The sequence below is a fragment of the Salmo trutta genome, chromosome 20, assembly GCF_901001165.1.
Source record: "Salmo trutta chromosome 20, fSalTru1.1, whole genome shotgun sequence".
Lineage (NCBI taxonomy): Eukaryota > Metazoa > Chordata > Actinopteri > Salmoniformes > Salmonidae > Salmo > Salmo trutta.
This window is the reverse complement of record NC_042976.1, coordinates 29308528-29330209: the sequence shown is the minus strand read 5'-3', so window position 1 is coordinate 29330209 and position 21682 is coordinate 29308528. Positions and strand designations below refer to the sequence as shown.

At 43.2% G+C, this 21682-nt stretch overlaps 1 protein-coding gene across 1 annotated transcript; it reads left to right on the top strand.

Moving 5' to 3' along the window:
* The first annotated feature begins 5190 nt into the window (after positions 1-5190).
* On the top strand, positions 5191-21294 carry LOC115156306 (serine/threonine-protein kinase SIK2). The gene is made up of 12 exons (XM_029703760.1): positions 5191-5431; positions 5554-5620; positions 6255-6467; positions 6670-6786; positions 12073-12136; positions 12313-12474; positions 12779-12903; positions 14000-14123; positions 14315-14541; positions 16823-17540; positions 17670-17865; positions 17974-21294. The coding sequence occupies exons 3-12, from the start codon at positions 6315-6317 to the stop codon at positions 18524-18526; spliced, it is 2439 nt and encodes an 812-aa protein (XP_029559620.1). The 5' UTR covers positions 5191-5431; positions 5554-5620; positions 6255-6314; the 3' UTR covers positions 18527-21294.
* Positions 21295-21682: the final 388 nt, after the last annotated feature.

The window sequence follows — 21682 nt, the reverse complement described above, 5'->3', positions numbered from 1 at the left end:
TACAGTAAATGCAGCCCCAGAATATGCGGTTTCCAGTTTAAACAAACTCTAGGGTAGTTCCTTGAAAGAGAGATTTTTCAAAATACACTGATAACATCAAATACAATCTATACAGCTAAAAACAACAAGGGGATGTGAAAGCAAGTTGACATTGAGATGAAAGAAAGTGAGTTTTATTAATTTACCAGATTTTGCTAACCGTTGCTTTGGACAAAATCAAGACGTCAATGTTCTTGTAATATAGAAATATCTTAAATTACAGCTCAATTTGATAAAATTCTGAATTTGAGATAAATTGTGATTAATCACAGCAAATCCTGAGGTTATCTCAATTAAATTGTTAAATGTTTGACAGCGCTATTTTGAATTCTGAGATTGAGAGAATTTGCTATACATTGGAAGAGAAACCCAGTGTTGGCCCTCTTTGTCTAATGGTCAAGACATTGGCTTCTCCCTTGGGTTCTAATCCCGCCGCTTACAAAATGTACAATATCACATGTGAAAACCGCTTGTCTGAGTCACATGAAAAATCCATGTAAAACTTCACACGTGTCTAAAATCCACTTGTCTGACTCATGATTTTTTGTAAGGGTGTTGACGTCAACCAATCGATCAAATTAATTTTATAAAGCCCTTTCTACATCATCAATTATCACAAAGTACTTATAAAGATACCCAGCCTAAAACCCCAAAGAGCAAGCAATGCAGATGTGGACGCACAGTGGCCATGAAAAACTCTGAAGAAAAGCAGGAACCTAGGAAGAAACTGTCAGGGGTTCACCTAGGGGTCATGATAGGGGCTGTACCAAATGTTTGATGTATTATAATAATTAATTATGCTTAGGTTGTATTAATAAAGGGGGGGTTATAAGACCCCTCCCTCCATACATTTATAGGGTCCTAGACTACAGATTAAGAATATATATTCATTATAGAGGTTTAATATTGTTGCACAGTCTTTTCTAATCTCTGCCTCTTGTAAAGAAACTGTCTGAGAAATGTGTGACTGTGAAGACAGAACTCTGCAGGGGAGTGTAAGAGATAAGAGACTAGTCAGACATTCCACTATAAATCAACTTGGACATTTACTGCTAAGCTTTCAGATAACACTAAAACTCTTGTTTATATAGCTGTGTAGGCATGGTTTTGATCTCATGAGTAGAAGGTAATGACGTAGGCAGTTACATCACAGGGGGTTGACTACAAACATGATAAAAGCAACTTGGGACCTTTTCTATTTTGCAGAACTTACTCGGAAACATGCGTGCTATGTTCCTGTTGTCAACTTCTGTCTGCAATTGCATTAATAAAGGTTTTTGAATGGTTTAGTTAAAGATATTGTCTGAATGCTAATTTGACCAATGAGCCAAAGATTGACAAGGAACAAGGAACGAACCCCAACAAAAACTAGAGAGGAACCAGGCTCCGATGGGTGGCCAGTCCTCTTCTGGCTGTGCCAGGTGGAGATTATAAGAGAACATGGCCATTAAGGTTGTTCTTCAGATTGTTCTTCAAGATGTTTAAACGTTCATAGATGACCAGCAGGGTCAAATAATAATCACAGTGGTTATAGAGGGTGCAACAGGTCAGCACCTCAGGAGAAAATGTCAGTTGGCTGAGTGTTGAAAAAGTGTGAGTGCATTTGTGCATGTGTGCGTATTGCAGCAAACCAAATGCAGAGCCACTCAGTCTACGCTCTCACGATCCAATTTCTCTTTTCCTGTCCTCTCGTCTCTCTCACCTTCCTTCTTTCTCTGATACCCTCCCCCTCTACCATCTCCCTCTAGGCTAGATCTCTCTTATTCTCTCTCCTTCCCTCCCCCCTCTACTCTTCTCTTATCTTTTTTTCCACCCCTCACATTTGCTCTCTCTTTCCCTCCTCCTTCACTCTTATATTAATCCCTACTCCCTGCTCTGCTCAAGTGCATGTAATTTTGCGTGTGTGTTTGTGTTTATACAATGGGTGGGTCTAGTCCTGAATGCTGATTGGTTAAAATCGCATTCTAGCCTGTGTGTATTCGACAAGTTACCACCCGCTAAATATATGACATTAAAATGCCTATTTACTCTGTTCCATCTGACTGCGCAATCCACTGTCTCATCAGCCCAGCCAAGCAATTTAGAAACTTGATCTCCATTATAAAAAGCATTTAGACATTATCTCACATTTCTTTTACACTAACATTTAGTTTGAAACAGCCGAGGTTTGTATAAACCTTGCTGTCTGTCTCTCCAATATTTGCAACATTGTTTTAATATTCAAATTCGATCTCCAGCTGTCCCATAGTAATGAACGTGTTGGGAGTCAGGAAGAGACAGACAGACAGGCAACGTTTCTCAGCCAGTCGAAATCATGAATCAGCTAGCAACATTTTTATGGATATATACAAAGAAATGGCAATTGAAAAAAAGGTCAAATGAAACAAAGTGCAGCTAGTTTGCAGTCTTTCCAGCTTCAGTTTAAAGTGATTGTGCTTGCTGGGTTGTTGCCTAGCTCCTCTGAACAACAGTATCCTGACAAGTGAGCATGTTTTCTAATCCAGGTGAAATCGAGCTTGTGTGGCCTACCACTTCACGGCTCAGCCGTTATTTCTCCTAGATGTTTCCACTTCACAATAACAGCACTTACAGTTAACCGGGGCAGTTCTAGCTGGGCAGAAATTTGACGAACTGACTTGTTGGAAAGATGGCATCCTATGACGGTCCCACGTTGAAAGTCACTGAGCTCTTCAGTAAGGCCATTCTACTGCCAATGTTTGTCTATGGAGATTGCATGGCTGTGTGCTCAATTTTATACACCTGTCAGCAGTGGGTGTGGCTGAAATAACGGAATCAACTTATTTGAAGGGGTGTCCACATATTTTTGTATATATAGTGTACATGTCAATATATACACACAAAAACGTGGTCACATGGGGGAGAGGCGTTGTGCCGTGAGGTGTTGCTTTATTTGTTTTTTTAAACCAAGTTTGCGGTTCACTTGCTCTATGTGAGATGAAACGGAGATCCATGCAATCATTGCTCTATATAATACTGTATGTTTTCTTGAATTTGTTCTGGACATGGGGACTGTGAAGAGACCCCATGTGGCATGTATGGTGGGGTAAGTACAGTATGTCTGTCAGAGCTATATTTTTTAAACACATTAATATTGCTCACCAAAAGAATAATTTATACAATCAATCTCTCCTCTGCAGTGCGCCAAGAGAGACTGACATGCATACTGTTGACATTAGCCCTCTGACTACAATGAAGGGCAAGATGTGCTGCTTTGTTCTGGGCCAACTGTAGCTTTTCTAGGTCCTTCTTTGCAGCACTTGACCATATCGCAGAGCAATAGTCAAAGTTAGATCAAACTAGAACCTGCAGGACTTGTTTGGTCGACTGCTGCACAGAAGAAATATCAGCACGGGGCAGAGAAGCACCAGATTGAACTTCACTGAGCTTTCTAGAGTTTTCTCTGTTAACACTGTCAACATTTCCCTTTACTGTGGAAATTGTGATCGAATCAACGCAATATTAGCCACTTTGAAAGCAAAATACTCAAACAAACAAACTATGCAAGACTTAGTATGCAAAACTAACTATGCAAGAGATTTTGTTGTAGGCAGAGCGCATCGAAGTAGGATTCTATTGCAATGACAGGCAGGCCCATTCTCTACACAGACCGGTGTGCCATATCCAATCAGAGCTGCTGTAGGCCTATATGCAAATAGACCATTGCCATACATGGATTTGTGCTATTAACTTTGAACTGGACTGTTTTACAGCATGATCGTCACGATTATTATGGGCTTGTTTTGAGATCAAAGGGAGAGCTGCATGTAGCCAAGTGTTTACATTTGTTCATATTCTTTGCAAGTTAGTGAGTTATTAGCCAAGTTATAACTAACTTGTAGTCAGCAATGTGGGAGTGAATGCTTCCTATAAGAGTACAAAATTTGTACATTTCTAGCCATCTTTGAAAAGGGAGTCAGGTAAAGAGCTTTTTTTGTCTTAAAGGGGCAGTGTTGTATTTTGAGACCGATTTGAATAAGCTAAATAGCCAATAGGCAATGGGTAGCATACTTTGTCTGATTCTCTGTAATAATGGTATGGGAATAATTTTGCATTTTATTTTGTAAAGTTGTTTCTTGCATCAAACAACACAACAGAATGTTCAGACCTCGTCTGAAGGACAAGTGGATTTCCCCAAAGTTTGCTAAGAGCTGGCAGCAAGCTGATTGATCTGCTGTTAGAACCATTAAAGGATGCTTGGGTTGCGGAATGACTTTAGCTTCCTTCCTGGTCTGAGGACAAACACTTTTCTCCAGGCTCAGATTAAAGATATGACAAACAAGACAGGCAATATTGTCCACTACCATTCTCAGTAGCTTCCCATCTAAGTTGTCAATACCAGGTGGTTTCTCATTATTGTTTGTTAGGGTGTAACTCTGTGTTGTTGTTTTTGTCGCACTGCTTTTCTTTATCTTGGCCAGGTCGCAGTTGTAAATGAGAACTTGTTCTCATCTGGCCTACCTGGTTAAATAAAGGTGAAATAAATACAAAAATGAAAATTGATGAACAACAATCATTTTTCCACCTCTCCTGTACTAACTTTACATATTTCAAAATTACAATGTTTTTCTTTCATTATTATCAATTTTATGCATGAATATGGTGGCTCACAGATTGGTGGCTCACAGTTGGCATTTCATGTCTGAGTTTGCCCACTTTGCCAATGAAATAGCCATTTAAATAATTGCCAGTATCAAAAGGTTTTGTGCTGAATGAGCCTTCTGATTCTATGAAAGAGTTTAATTAGTCTTTCTGCCCACAATTTCATTTAAAGTACTCCATCATACTTTATATCGTTTCTCTTAGTTCCGTAATACAGTTCCTTCTACTTTTTGTTCAGTTTAGTAATATAATTATAATATAGAATAGTGTATAGAATGTGTGCAACAAAAAAAAAGGTTCATAAGGATTATAACCATTTTTGGTTTCACTTTTTCCGCGGAAGTAAGGAGAGGAACTTGAAAGTCGAGGGAGCGAACATAAACGCCGTGATGAGTGAGTGGCAACTCAAGCTCTGCTATAAATCAGCAGCTTGGGAGGAAACATCACGTGGTGACACATCTCCGGGACTGACGTCACCGTCCTCGTCTCCAAGCAACCTCTCCATCCGCACCCGCGTCACCGCGCGCCAAGCCGCACGGTTGCCCAGCAACTTCGGCTTTGCGCTCGCGCCCGGCCTTGAGCCCCACTCGAAGCTCTGACGCGAATGTGACGTTATTGAAATGTTATCAATTTGTTATGGGAGGAGAGGAGGAGTTTCCCCATGAACACTGTGGATGTCCGCATTCCATAGGAGCGCACATGCAGACAGAGCAGGGCAGTGCAGGAGCCGATTATATGACCGGCCAAGTCACCCTGTAAATAGTTCTTACTGGTACGACTGGGACACTGTGCTGTACATTTCTGTACATATTTCGTTAAAATAAAGACAATTAAAAAGTTATATGCTGTTTTATTATACTTTTCTCGTATTTTCTTCTCGTAATATCCTTATAGAATGACTTGTAGCGACCTGCCTATGAAAACCGATTGAAATGAGAGAGGTGTACGGACATAAAAAACGGTAAGACACTGCAATGCTCTTATGATTGTTTGGAAAAAACTGGCTTACAGTTCAGTGTGGTTCTATAATGGGCATGTATAATATTTTTTTTTTCATCGTTTTTTTTATTTGTCTCGGATTTTGGCAGCCTATGTGCGCGGAGCTGCCATTGAACTTTTAATTTAACACAACAATTGTGTATTGTGTGTTGTGTTATAAAGGCCTACATGTCTATTAACCATTGACTTCTCACATTTGGGCATGTTTATAGCTTGAATCCGGCGCTTATCAAATATAATGAATAGGCTATATGTTTAGTTCAGTAGGATAATTACATTTAGTGCAATATTGTACAGATGTGAAGGGATATGGTCTAGATTTACTACTTTTCAGCGTCATCATGGTGCAACGCAAATGTTAATTCAGAATCTTAATTGTTGATGAGCACGAATAGGCTACGCCTAGCTAAATGTGTAGCCTGATGATTAGGACTATAATTATAACCTTATTATTATTCGTTATAATAATACATTGATAATATAATGCATTTGATAACACACTAATAATAGGCCTACAATAATAAAAACAAAAATAACGTCATTACGCATAGGATTATGTGCATTTGATATTTACAATTTTGTATTTTGCATCGCAGATAGCCAACTACACACAATTTGAATCCTATCCTTTGGAATACATTGATCAGTGTGGCATCATGGTGATCGTAACGGAGAGAAGCCCGGGGTCCCAGCCCAACCATTCTCATGGAAGGCCTCTACAGGTCGGCTTCTACGAGATCATCCGAACGCTGGGGAAAGGAAACTTCGCGGTGGTAAAACTGGCAAGGCACAAAGTCACCAAAACACAGGTTAGCATCCCTGCTCTTTCATTAACAATGCTTTCATGTCATATTTTATTAATTTCAAAATCACACAGACAGAACTAATTATTATTCTTTCTTTAATTGATAGAATCATATCAGCCTCTCATATTGCATTTGTCCTAGATATAGTAGACCTACATACCCGTGTGTTTACTGTTTGCTTTGTTGGTTGGTTGTCCACTGCCAGGTGGCCATAAAGATCATTGACAAGACCAGACTGAACCCATCCAACCTAGAGAAGATCTACAGAGAGGTCCAGATCATGAAGCTGCTGAACCACCCCCATATCATCAAACTCTACCAGGTGTGTGTGCTGTCTATTATAATACGGTTACATTGCTATTGGATGTGTGTGTGTGTGTGTGTGTGTGTGTGTGTGTGTGTGTGTGTGTCTGTGTGTGTGTCTGTGTCTGTCTGTGTGTGTCTGTGCGTGTGTGTGTGTGTGTTCTTTTGGGTGTGTCGACTGACACCGTATCCTGCATGGATACAGCTGAGTGACTGGTCCATGTGTTTGGCTACGTGTCCACAGAGAGAGACACAGGCTGAGCGCGTGCTGAGGACAAACAACACAGGCAGAATAAGTAGGAGAGGTGGAGAGAGAGGGAGTAGGGATGGAGGTGTGGTGGCAAGGAAGAGAGGGATGAAATTGTGGGATTAGATGGAGAGAACGTAAGGAGTCAGTGTGTGTTATGATACATCAGGGTTTGTGGTATATCGTCTTGAATATCACAGCGCTGCAGCTGTACTATGGTCATGGAGTGTGTGTGCACGTGTGTATGGCTTCATCTTAAAGCTAGCTGCTGACTCCTAGGACACGTTGCTGTGAAACACACATATTAATTCAGTCCTTTTTGACCTCTCTTTGTCTTTGGTGAGATGATGACAGAGGAGCAGAGAAGTAGACAGAGGGAAGGAAAGAGAATTGCTTGGATGAGTCAGTCTCTATAGGTCTGAGTGTCAAGCTCAATTAGCGTCTATGGTAGTCTAGTGCAATGTTTCTGTTCCTCACGTAAATGTGGCCCCGCCAAGCACTACAGCTGCTCGGCCCCTAATGACACAACCACAAATCCACTTTTTCCCTCAGCAGGCCTGACACTGATGCAGATGCCCTTACACACACACACACAAAGTACACAAAGTACACACACACAAAGTACACACACAGCGCCCAATGCGACCCCACTCGCACGCCTTGAGTGAGACAGGAAAGCCTGAGTCAGGCAAGTCATATGTTCTCCAGAGGACGATTTCTCAGTTACTCTCTATGTCAGATGAGCCACTGTGAGCAGATTCATACGGAGGGATAGTCCCCCTAAAGAGACACAGGGCTCTATCTCTCTCTCTCTCTCTCTCTCTCTCTCTCTGCCCCCCCTCTATCTCTCTCTCTATATATATATCTCACTCTATATATATATCTCTCTATATATATCTATATCTCTCTCTCTCTATATATATATATATCTCTATATATCTATCTCTGTATATATATATATATATCTCTATATATATATATCTCTATATATATTTATATTATATTTCTCTCTATATATCTCTATATATATTTATATTATATTTATCTCTCTATATATATTTCTCTCTCTCTCTCTCTCTCTCTCTATATATATCTCTATATATATATATATATATATATATATATATATACTGCTCAAAAAAATAAAGGGAACACTTAAACAGCACAATGTAACTCCAAGTCAATCACACTTCTGTGAAATCAAACTGTCCACTTAGGAAGCAACACTGATTGACAATAAATTTCACATGCTGTTGTGCAAATGGAATAGACAACAGGTGGAAATTATAGGCAATAAGCAAGACACCCCCAATAAAGGAGTGGTTCTGCAGGTGGTGACCATAGACCACTTCTCAGTTCCTATGCTTCCTGGCTGATGTTTTGGTCACTTTTGAATGCTGGCAGTGCTTTCACTCTAGTGGTAGCATGAGACGGAGTCTAAAACCCACACAAGTGGCTCAGGTAGTGCAGCTCATCCAGGATGGCACATCAATGCGAGCTGTGGCAAGAAGGTTTGCTGTGTCTGTCAGCGTAGTGTCCAGAGCATGGAGGCGCTACCAGGGGACAGGCCAGTACATCAGGAGACGTGGAGGAAGCCATAGGAGGGCAACAACCCAGCAGCAGGACCGCTACCTCCGCCTTTGTGCAAGGAGGAGCACTGCCAGAGCCCTGCAAAATGACCTCCAGCAGGCCACAAATGTGCATGTGTATGCTCAAACGTCCAGAAACAGACTCCATGAGGCTGGTATGAGGGCCCGACGTCCACAGGTGGGGATTACAGCATAACACCGTGCAGGACGTTTGGCATTTGCCAGAGAACACCAAAATTGGCAAATTCGCCACTGGAGCCCTGTGCTCTTCACAGATGAAAGCAGGTTCACACTGAGCACGTGACAGATGTGACAGAGTCTGGAGATGCCGTGGAGAACGTTCTGCTGCCTGCAACATCCTCCAGCATGACCGGTTTGGCGGTGGGTCAGTCATGGTGTGGGGTGGCATTTCTTTGGGGGGCCGCACAGCCCTCCATGTGCTCGCCAGAGGTAGCCTGACTGCCATTAGGTACCGAGATGAGATCCTCAGACCCCTTGTGAGACCATATGCTGGTGCGGTTGGTCCTGGGTTCCTCCTAATGCAAGACAATGCTAGACCTCATGTGGCTGGAGTGTGTCAGCAGTTCCTGCGAGAGGAAGGCATTGATGCTATGGACTGGCCCGCCCGTTCCCCAGACCTGAATCCAATTGAGCACATCTGGGACATCATGTCTCGCTCCATCCACCAATGCCACGTTGCACCACAGACTGTCCAGGAGTTGGCGGATGCTTTAGTCCAGGTCTGGGAGGAGATCCCTCAGGAGACCATCCACCACCTCATCAGGAGCATGCCCAGGCATTGTAGGGAGGTCATACAGGCACGTGGAGGCCACACACACTACTGAGCCTCATTTTGACTTGTTTTAAGGACATTACATCAAAGTTGGATCAGCCTGTAGTGTGGTTTTCCACTTTAATTTTGAGTGTGACTCCAAATCCAGACCTCCATGGGTTGATAAATTGGATTTCCATTGATTATTTTTGTGTGATTTTGTTGTCAGCACATTCAACTATGTAAAGAAAAAAGTATTTAATAAGATTATTTCTTTCATTCAGATCTAGGATGTGTTGTTTAAGTGTTCCCTTTATTTTTTTGAGCAGTGTATATATATATGGGTGTATATCTCTCTCTCTCTATATATATATATTTATATATATATGTGTGTATATCTCTCTCTCTATATATATATATCTCTCTCTATATATATATATATCTCCCTGTCTCAATAGATTCTCTCTCTCTCTCTAATTTCAATTTAAGGGGCTTTATTGGCATGGGAAACATGTTTACATTACCAAAGCAAGTGAAATAGATAATTAACAAAAGTCTCTCTCTCACTCTCACTCTCTCCCTCTCTCTGTTGCTCCCTCTCTCTCTGGGAAACAGTGAGGGTTGAGCTTGTCAGGTGCTAGCTGTTTGATGAAGGTTAGAGCAGGTTTCTATGACCTGAGGGAAACCCTTTTCTCTTTCACACCCCATCATCTGCCCACTGAGGGGGAGGTGTAGTACAGTGAAGGTGATCGTGTGATCCAGAGGTCACATCCTCTCCTTATCATCATCCTCTTCCAATAACCAAAAACAGAACAGTGAATTACGAGCAGTCTGTACCGTATGACTAGTCGAGGAGAGAAAGTAGCTAGAAGAGAAGAGGGGGAAAGCCTCAACAATAACACCAAAGCGTTGATCCTTGACCTTTAGCTGCAGTTTCCATCTTATGTGAACAAAATGTCCCTTTTTTCTGCATTTCTGGAGATCATCACAGCCTCTCTCTCTCTCTCTCTCTCTCTCTCTCTCTCGATTTCTGTCTGTCTGTCTCTCTCTCTCGTTCACACACTCCCCCACACACCACTCTTCAGGGGCCAATATGAGGGCCCTTAATGTGCTAGACTTCTTCTCTGGAAGCCTGTATGACATCAGCAGCACCTCTAGGTGAGAGGGACACAGAGTGGTTCTCATCTCTCTCAGATAAAGACTATAAATTACTCCCTGTATGGGAACCTCTGTGCCGCCCTAAAAATGACTGCTCCCCAACACCTCACTGTCTCTCACAGAGTTAGAAAACTTAAAGAGAAACTGGGTTGGAAATGAAATGAGGCTATAAAATGTGTGACATAGCTTTAGGTGTTGGTTTATTGAGTCCTGGCAGTGATGAATATTCAACACTCCCACAATGTTTGGTCCCCGAGGGCTCTCCTGGCCCTGGGAATTTTCCCGGGAATTCCAGGAAGGGGATGGGACATTGCGTCTTTCCTTCTTTTTGTCTTTGCGGTGGTGATGGGTTCTCGATATACAAACTCGTCCTTTGTGTCTGAACTTTTCTCTTCCTTTCCCAGAAGGAAAGAGATTTGCTTTCTGTTGAAAACTGATGACAGACAACACAGTATTAGTGGGAATAACGGTCAGGATGCTCTCGATGGCGCAGATGTAAATCCTCAAAAGGTTTTACAGCTCCACCATCGAGAGCATCCTGACCGGTTGCATCACCGCCTGGTATGGCAACTGCTCGGCATCTGACCGTAAGGCGCTACAGAGGGTAGTACGAACGGCCCATTACATCACTGGGGCCAAGCTTCCTGCCATCCAGGACCTATATAATAGGCAGTGTCAGAGGAAAGCCCATAAAATTGTCAGAGACTCCAGTCACCCAAGTTTTAGACTGTTTTCTCTGCTACCTTACGGCAAGTGGTGCCAGAGCGCGAAGTCTAGGACCAAAAGGCTCCTCAACAGCTTCTACCACCAAGCCATTTACATTAACACCCCCCCTCTTGTACACTGCTGCTACTCGCTGTTTGTTTGTTACCTATGCATAGTCACTTCGCCCCCACCTACATGTACAGATTACCTCAACTAGCCTGTACCCCCGCGTACTGACCTCGGTACCGGTGGCCCCTGTATACAGCCTCGTTATTGTTATTCTTATTGTGTTACTTTCTATTTTAGTCTACTTGGTAAATATTTTCTTCTTCTTGAACTGCACTGTTGGTTAAGGGTTTGTAAGTAAGCATTTCACTGTAAAGTCTACACTTATTGTATTCGACGAATGTGGCAAATAAAGTTTGATTTGATTTGAATGCTGGTTTGAACTATTTCTGTGTTCATATCCTATAAACAAAGAGCATGCAGGAAGTGCCTGTCAGCTCTGTTATGCAACAGTGCATATCATGGAAAGTCGTCGTGTCGTGTCGTGTGTGTGTGTGTGTGTGTGTGTGTGTGTGTGTGTGTGTGCGTGCGTGCGTGCGTGCGTGTGTGTGTGTGTGTGTGAATGAGAGGAAGTGTGGTCAGGGGAAATGAAGGTGTCCAGAAAACATCCCCAGTGCCCAGTCCTGGCTCTGGTAAAACACTTACAGCAGCCTTTACAATGGAAAGACATCTTTCCTCACGTTATCACTGTATGTCTTATCACTGCAATTGTGTGTAGCCTACTTCTTGCTAACCTCTTTCCATTGTCTCTCTTTGTATTCCTCTTAGGTTATGGAGACTAAAGATATGCTGTATATTGTGACAGAATACGCCAAAAATGGAGAGATGTTCGGTAAGGATTAAATTCAATATCCCCTTTGTTGTAAACTGTGTTGGGCTGTTTCATTTTACATAATAAAGGGGTCAAATAGATATCAAGGTCCTCTCTTACCCAGTATGTACAGTCCTTATTTAGTTCTCTGAATCTAAACTGTCCCCCTCTCTTCTTCTCTCCCTCTTTTCCTCTAGACTACTTGACCTCAAACGGGCGCATGAGCGAGGATGAGGCACGGAAGAAGTTCTGGCAGATCCTGATGGCGGTGGACTACTGCCACAGGCACCACATCGTTCACCGTGACCTCAAGACTGAGAACCTGCTGCTGGACACCAATATGAACATCAAACTGGCCGGTGAGTCTGTGTGAGAGATAACAGATAGCAGACTACCCTCTGTCCTTGATGCTCCCTACTGATATTCAGACTGCTAAATGTCTCTACTAATGAGAAGCCATGCGTCACTGGGTCTGTGCTAATGAAGTGTCAACTGCCAAGAATTAGAGGGTTCTTCATGGTAAAATAGTTGAATAAGAGCAGGGCTGATCTGATGCCACAAAGACCCAGTGTGACAGTCTGTAGTCAATAAACACAGAAAACTAACACACGCACGCAGCAACACAAATAATCATTAGTCGATCTCTCTCTCCTTCCCATTCAGACTTTGGATTTGGAAACTTCTACAACTCAGGCGAGCCCCTGTCTACGTGGTGCGGTAGCCCCCCCTATGCAGCACCCGAGGTGTTTGAGGGGAAGGAGTACGAAGGGCCACAGTTGGATATCTGGGTAAGGGCTCACAGGGAAACCGCACACAACATGGCTACCCATGTTTTGAATGCAGGTTGGCATTTATTGTCATGAATCTTGCCTTGAAGGCAGCTCTGCAGAGTGGTCACTAGCTGGCACAGCCACAGAGTCATAAGATCTGATTTTAAACCTAACATGTTGACCACACCGACGCGTTGCGTGTGCGAGCTTTGCAAAATAAATGTAGACATACATGTTATTCAGTAATTTCAACTGCTCGCGCCCATCAACGAGGTTCTGCGTAGCCAGGCGCTAAAATATAACTTGGTTCTGTTTTTGTCGCGTTGCAAGTCCCGCCTCTCCCATCTCCTCATTGGTTTTTAGGAGCATATACGCACGTGGGTGATTGAAAGATGAACTAGGGTCCATACTCCAGTCCCGTTGTTGGTGGTAATGCACCTTAAAGTTGTTTGCTAACCGCCATATAAAGTCCACAGGAGAAGAAGCCTGAAGGAGGAGAGTTTACTAGACAGTAACTAGGTTTCCCCTTTTATCTGTGGATGAATTGTCAGAGTGGAGATCTCATGATTTTGTGTGACTCAAAATGGGTCAGAATTCTACAAAGATCAAAAAAAAGGACCTTGTGTATTTCAGGTACAATAACAACCTAATGTTTATATCCCAGGGCAGATTAGCTACAGCAGCTAGCTAGCTAAATGTCCATGAATGTTTCATGTGTTTCGACCTGCTTCAGAGTATGTTTTGCTATTTCAACCTGGGTGTCCTGATTGCATCTGGTATGGATGGACAAAATCAACACGTGTATGATGGCGGACTCACCCGCGTGCCCGGTCTAGTCAGCATGTAACCCTAACCTTAACCATAACCACACTGCTAACCCTAATCATAAATAAAGACCAAAAGCTCTTTTTAGTTTTCATACATGTATAGCCAATTTTGACTTTGCAGCTGGCCTATCTAGCAGAAATCACTCAGTTCTGCCACCAGGGCAAGATTCATGACAATAAACGTAGCATTTTGAAATCAAGTTCTACTATTTTCATGTAAAATGAATGAATACAGAAGTAATGGGAGAAACCATTTGTTGACGTTCTCCTGGTCTATCTCTCTACAGAGTTTGGGTGTGGTTCTGTACGTTCTCGTGTGCGGATCCCTTCCGTTCGACGGGCCCAGCCTCCCCGCCCTCAGACAGAGAGTCACAGAGGGGCGCTTCAGAATCCCCTTCTTCATGTCTCAAGGTACCCATCACCATGGCAACAACACAGTGACACATTTCCTAGTGTAATTGGGATTGATAAATTGACTGGTGAAATGGATGGTTTATATTAAATAAAAGCACATGCTCTAGCATCGCAGAATGACCTTGCTTTCCCTTCTACCTCCCTCCTTCCATCCTCCCTCTCTCGCCTTCCCACTCTTTTCCCCCCAGACTGTGAGAACCTGATCCGTAGGATGCTGGTGGTGGACCCAACCAAGAGGATCAGCGTGGCCCAGATCAAGCAGCACCGCTGGATGCTGGCTGACCCCACAGCTCCTAACCAGACCCTCAGTATGGCACTGCCCCTCACAGACTACAACTCCAACCTGGGGGACTACAGCGAGCCCGTCCTGGGCATCATGCAAACCCTGGGCATTGACCGCCAGAAGACCATCGAGGTGAGTGGCAAATTGGTCGATGTGTTAATTGGCTGATTGGTTGATTGGTGTTATCGTCATGGAAGGAGGATTAGAGGAGGGTAAGGAGTGAGTGGAGCTGTGTTGTTATACAGGTTATAGGTTATATAGTCGTTTATACAGAGTATCACTAGTGTCCTAGAAATACAGTATTTGAAGTACACTGTAGAGACAGCTAATGGGGTTGGGTACTGGGTTGAAAGTGGTGGGGCTTTGAGACAGTTAGTCATGTCTGGCAGTAGAGTAGGTGGTATGTTATGCTGCCTCCCAGGCAGGGGCCACAGTCAAACCCACCCTGGATCCCTGTATGCCTGGTGGGCTTACTACTCATTTTGTAGAGAGAATTAGGGGGATAACTGGCATCTGCTTTTAGAGGCTGACACTGAGCTGAGGAGACGAGCTCCAACAGTAGTCTCTCAGTAGATCAGACTGAGTGAGTGCAGAGTGATGGGCGCAGAGCGTGTGTGTCCATGTGTGTGTTTCCTGTCTGAGAGAGAAACAGTCCTAAATGGCTGACTAACATGTCCTTAGCTGTGTTCGAATACTCATACTAGCCGCACTAACCATAGTATTTGTGACGTAAATCAAGTATATAGTATGCTTATTGGTCATAGTTTGGAAATAGTTAGTATTCCAAAAGTTCCCGGATGTCGTACTACATTCGCCAAAATATGAAGTATACAAGCAGTGGACACTATTTCCGTGCTTTTAGGGCCCATAATGCAATTCTTTAGAAATTGGTTTTCAGATTTGAAGAAAATGGCGGAAAATATGCAGCCGAAGACCAACGAGAGTTAAGATGTTAAGATACCTTACATGTTACGTTGGCTGACTATCTCTTAGCTACGATATCTTTATTAACTGCATAGCATATCATTACAGCAGTATTGACCGGTATGTTAGCTAGCTAGCTAACGTTTTTTGGCTACTAATACATCCAACTTGCCAGTATATTAACTATATGTGTCACGCCCTGACCTGAGAGAGTCGTTTTTCTCTGTTTGGTTAGGTCAGGGTGTGACATGGGGTGGGCATTCTATGTGTTGTATGTCTATGTTGTTTTTGTATTTCTTTGTTGGGCCGAGTATGGTTCCTAATCAGAGGCAGCTGTCTATCGTTGTCTCTGATTAGGAATCATACTTAGGCAGCCTATTCCCCACATGTGTTTGTGGGTTATTGTATTTTCTGTGTGTGTTCGGCACAGCGCATTACGTTTATTGCTGCATACCTGTGTTTTGTTTTGGGTTTCCGTCAATAAAGATGTGGAATTACCGGCACGCTGCACCTTGGCTCCTTTATGACAGGGAATTTGAAGATTCAGAACGTGACAATATGCTATTTAACTAACTACCCAACGTTTATTAACTTAATTATTCCCGTTATTCTTATAGTTTAGCTAAGTGGTATAGTCGTTAAGCGTTCTTAATGGACATTCAGGTACATTCGTAAATTCACTCTGGCTATCTACTCCGATTTCAGAGCACTCTCTTACATTTTTACATTCTAGTCATTTAGCAGACGCTCTTATCCAGAGCGACTTACAGTAGTGAATGCATACATTTCATTTCATGCATTTTTTATGTACTGGCCCCCCGTGGGAATCGAACCCATAACCCTGGCATTGCAAACACCATGCTCTACCAACTGAGCCACAGGGAAGGCTCCTCTGAGTGTACCTGTGCCAGAGTGCAGAATAACTGATGAATTTACGAACGCTCAACACCTGTTGAATATATGGTGTCAGTAAACATCGTCAAATAAGCGTAATTAAATTATTGCCAGCAGCACAGTTACAGTCACCAATGCTCTGGATAACATAGAAACAACCTAACCAGCTCTACTAGGGTGAGAAAATGGTCAGAGTGAGGTGTTCTCTCATTATGTGTCTGGAAGTAGCTAGCAAGTAAGGATCAACCCTACTCCTCAGCCAGAGCGTCCAGTGACACTGCCTGGCATTTACAAATGAACAATCAGACAACGCTCTGAGCGCACTCTGGTACTCCAAATTGAATTTAATAACACACCCGAAGTCGTAAAGTGTCTAGCTAGTAATTTGTTATGCTCACAAGCTAGCAAGAGGTTGCATAGCAACAGCATCAACTTCCGATAGACACGCAAAGCGCTAGTAAGCTCAACTGAAAGAATACCGTTAGTTTACAGTATACTAAAGTGAACTAATAGTATGTAGTATATACTCATTAAGTATGTAGTATACAGTATGTTAGTATGGGTCTTCAAACACAGCTTTTGTCTTTCTCCCCAGTCTCTGCTGAGCAGCAGCTACAACCACTTCTCAGCCATCTACTACCTGTTGTTGGAGAGGGACAGAGAGCACCGGGCCTTGCAGCCCAGTCGCCAGTGTGGACCCTGGACCCAGAAACCCAGGAACACCTCCGACTCCGGTACCCCAGAGGTCATCATGGAGGACAGCTTCAGAACTTCAGCCTACCCCATTCAGTGCAAGACCACCCCCCCCATGCAACCGGAGATGGAATATGACCACGGTGCATTGTTCCAGCGTGTGGCGTTCCCGGTGGAAGCCAGTCTGAACCGACTGCTGTGTAACCGCTCCATCTCCCCAAACAGCCTGCTGGAGACCAGCATCAGTGAGGAGGTGTGGCCCCGTGACTTGGAGGAGGTCACACACACCTGCTCACCGCTCGTCCTGCCCACCACCACCTCCCGGCGACACACCCTGGCCGAGGTCTCCCCTCACTTCTACCAATGCAACCCCCCCTGCATCGTGGTCAGCCTCTCCGATGGTGCATCGTCTGACAGCTGTCTGAAGTCCTTGTCCACCCCCAACCCTGCCCTGCGCCCTCCTGTGGGGGGCCTGTCAGCCATGTCAGCCTCTGGGACTGGCCCCAGGGCGCTGGTCTCTGCCGGTACCCAGCTGGCCCTCTCCTCTCATCTCCTCCCCCAGGCCCAAGCTTCCAACTTCCAGGAGGGCCGCAGAGCCTCTGACACCTCCCTAACACAAGGTATGGGTGATGTTAGTTTATAACCATTACATACACTATGTATCATTCACATCATCATCATCATCACTACAAGGAAATGTATCAGGCCCAACAGAATCTAACCCATCCCCTCTCTGTGCGCCTTCCCAGGTCTGAAAGCCTTCCGCCAACAGCTGAGGAAGAACACGCGCACTAAGGGTCTTCTGGGTCTGAATAAGATCAATGGTCTGGCGAGGCAGGTCTGCCCTCTGACCTCCGACCACAGTAGCCGTGGCAGCCGAGGGTCAATAGGCTCCACCATCAATGAGCACCGCAGCATGCTGGAGGAAGTTCTGCAACAGCAAAGGTAAGATGGAGACACACACAGAGACACACACACCTGCACATAAATATAATCACATCCACATAGTCACAGTAAGTGAAATTCTAACCCCTCCTCTCTCTCTATTTACAGAATGCTCCAGATCCAGCACCAGCCCCAGGCCCCTCAGTCAGCATCTACCCAGAACCCTCTGCTCTTCCTGTCCCAGCAGCAGCCACCCTCCCCCACATCCGTTCACGCCACCTCAACCCTGTTTGACACCTCTGCCTCCTCCCTCCCCCAGGGGGAACATCAACACCCCCTTTCCCCACACCAGAGTCTCCTGGCTCTCCAGCACGCCTTCTGGCAGCAGCCTTTGGAGTCATCTTCCTCCTCCTATGGCTCCTCTTCCTCCTGCTCCTCATCATCATCCTCCTACTGCGCCTCCTCTACCTTCCTCTCCCCTGTGGCCTCCGCTGCTTACCTCCTCGAGGCTCGCCTGCACATCAGCCAGCAACCCAGCCTCCATCCCCAGACCAACCTACACTACCAACCCCAGGCCCAGAGCCAGGCCTTCACCCAGGGCCCCTTACCCCTCATGGCCAGGCAGGGGATGTGGACTCTGGATTCAGCCTCCGGGAGAGAGTCAGAGATGCAGGAGCTGAGCCTGGGTGGGCAGCAGAGCAGCTGTGTGATGGTGAAGTAATGGAGAGAAAGAAAGGAGAAACAGGAAACAACAAATTCCTACTAGACCAGAGTACTTGTTCTTTATGGCAGCCAGAATAAAATATGTCATGGTGATGTCATCACTGATGGACAGGAAGGGTGAGCACTTTTTGACAGTGGGAACAGAACTTTGAGCTATGGAGTTGCTCACAGATCATCAGATGATGAGAAGATGATAGGACGACAAAAAAAATTGTCATAAGTGTGAAAAGAGAACTATTGGGGAGAACTCTATGAAAAACTGAGCATAGAGTGGACAGATAAAAAAGAAATGATGCAAGTGACAAATCTAAATTCTCTTGAACAACATGCAAACACTCACATCTAGGTGTGTGTGTATCTGTGTGTGATCACATAAGCTGGCAATTAAGCAATAACAAAACTCTGGAGAGGTGACTCTGAGTTCTTGTCGGATCCCCAGAGAAGCAATAAAGGTCTGGGACGACCTCAACGCAACAGGGAACCCCTGTACCTGTCCTTTCTCCCTAATAGGGACCCCAACACTCATCTCCTTTTCTGGAGGGGTGTGTGAAGGACTAATCTTGAAAAGACAATGAGGAGTGGTATCAATGTACCATCGAGGTAATGTAAGACCTATTTCAAAAAACATTTTCTTCCGTTTTTTTGTTTGTTTGAAACAGGAGGATCTAGTCTTCCTGATTTTGTTTTTTGTTACTTTTTCAGTTTTGCTCACTGTATAGAGACTTTTATTACATTTCATTGTTTTTTACTTAATTTTTTTAAAACTTTATTTGCCTTTTGGAGAATATATTACTTTGTGGCAATCCTACAAGCATGCAGCATCAGAACAATTTTAATCTTCCAAACTTTCTTTGAACACAATGTTATAGTGATTTGACAAACTGTGATTTGTTTGTGCAAGATTCTAGCTGAGCTAATGCTGCTTTTACCTCAGAAGATAAACACCTGGTATATCTTGATCAGCCAAAACGGAATAAAAAATGTACTTGCTGAGTGTCTAAAACACAATAGGTATTGCTATTAGCAAGCTGTGTGTGTGTGTGTGTGTGTGTGTGTGTGTGTGTGTGTGTGTGTGTGTGTGTGTGTGTGTGTGTGTGTGTGTGTGTGTGTGTGTGTTTGCCTTACAAAAAGGTTGATTTCAATTCATAATTTATACCTATATATGTTTCCTTTCTAATCATATTCCCTCTGTTGTTATGTCATTTTGGTGAGGAATCCTCAATCATGCTATTCTGCTGTTTTATCACTACCTTCTCAGGTAACCGAGTCCCAAAAAATGTGGAAACATTGTCTAAACTTAAGATCCTGAAGACCTACAGTATGAGCATGATGTCATTCCCTATCAGAGGAAAACAAGACTTTAACCACTTTACTTTTCACTTGATGTATAGGCTGTGTGTAGGCTAAATGCTGTACTGCTTTCACATAGCCAGAACAAAGACTTTGGGACTATAATGCAATATTTCACATTGAAATGCAGAGGAAATGAGAAATGAAGAGCTGACAGGATCGTACATTACCTGCCTGCTGGCATTTATTTGATTTCTTTGTTTTTATTATCACATTTTTGTATGATTGTAAGAGGTTTTAAAACCTTTGGAGGGCGCTAGCTGAGTAGATCAGGTACCTGAACGCTTCTGTTTTTGTTGAACATGAACATAGATATGAATAGATGTAAAAGAAAGGACCCAAACCATTTCATAGTGCTTTTCCTCTTGACATCACGGTTGCCTCTGCCATTGTACAATGGCAGAACTAGAGATGAGCCAAAGAGAGAGCAGAGTAAGAGAAAGAAGCACTGCTTACTTTCCAGCAACTCAAAATGCTAGCTAGCTAGTGCTTTCATGGCGTACTCTGTGTGGCTCCTGCTATGAGCAAGCTGCTTCTGCCACAAGATGCGAATGTGTTGAAAATTCTCCTAGCAGTTGGGTTCCAGGACCATGGCTGTCTTTGTTTTTGTAATTTCTAAGAAAATAAAATGGAAAACAACTTGTAGCACTACAATAATTTTTGCTGCAATGTGAGTTTTTCAATGAATTGGCGTAGGTGGTAGAGGTCTCTAGCTAGAGGTTAATACAACGTACTTGGGTGTATGTGTTAGGCCTATTTATTTTTAGAGAATGTGTTTGAAACAACACCATTTACTTCAGCTGTTTACACCATGACAGCGGTGAACCTTTGTTATTTTGGTTAGTTTGACCGTATCTGTGAAGTGGTCTTCTTTTGAACAACATGTTGAAGAGGAAAAGTGTTGGAAGCCTGAAGCTTAAAAGTTGTTTGATCAATTTCTCTCTGAAATAAGCAGTGTTAATATTTCTAAATGACGTTATATTTTGATTGATTACACTCATCAACAGTGTGCCTTCTTCAGAACAAACCCCCTATGATCAGAGACACCCTCTTTTGTCCAATCAGATTTGCTACTTTTGCTGTATTGAAGAAAAAAATAAGCATTTCACTTTACAATGAATATATCTCATTTCCAAAATATGTTTAGTTTCTCCTGTTGGTTCAGAAAACTCTTCATAAACTTAGTTTGACCAAACTATTGAAAAACAAAATAGCCTTTTCGACGCAGATCTGTAAGATGTCCTTTTGGTAAAATGTTGGATATGAAGAAATATGTGTTATGATTTTCCTGATTTTCTACTTGACTGTGTGTGTGTGTGTGTGTGTGTGTGTTTGTATGAATGTTATATGAAATAAAGATTGTTTATTTGTGTGGCTAATTTATTTGAATAAAACATGAATAAACATATAACTCCAGTTGTTGGTCGTAATTCTGTGTAAATGTCTTAAGCCCTGTTTATACCTGTTTCTAGCATGCATGCTTTTCCCTAATCTTGTCCAACAATCTGATTATGCCCATATTTTTAGACAGTGTAGAAGATGAAAAGAAGCATTGTGATCAGATCTTCCTGACCACCTCCTGAGGTAGTCAGACACTTAGATGGACTCTTCACAGTGAAACCATTTAAATCATCATTATCCCGCCGTCTAAAACCATTGACGTGTGATATATAACCTTAACCCAATTCGCCATTGACTTATATCATCAATATATGTCTTAAAATAAATTATTATTATTATTTGGAAACAATATCTGTCAAATAATTTGCATACAGGAAGGGACCAGGACATCTGGTCACAATGC

Bases quoted from the DNA above. Each gene is read 5' to 3' on its own strand.
- LOC115156306 (XM_029703760.1), top strand. From the start codon at position 6,315: ATGGTGATCGTAACGGAGAGAAGCCCGGGGTCCCAGCCCAACCATTCT. The intron at 6,787-12,072 runs GTGTGTGTGCTG...TATTCCTCTTAG, and splicing joins ATATCATCAAACTCTACCAG to GTTATGGAGACTAAAGATAT. The intron at 17,541-17,669 runs GTATGGGTGATG...GCGCCTTCCCAG, and splicing joins TGACACCTCCCTAACACAAG to GTCTGAAAGCCTTCCGCCAA.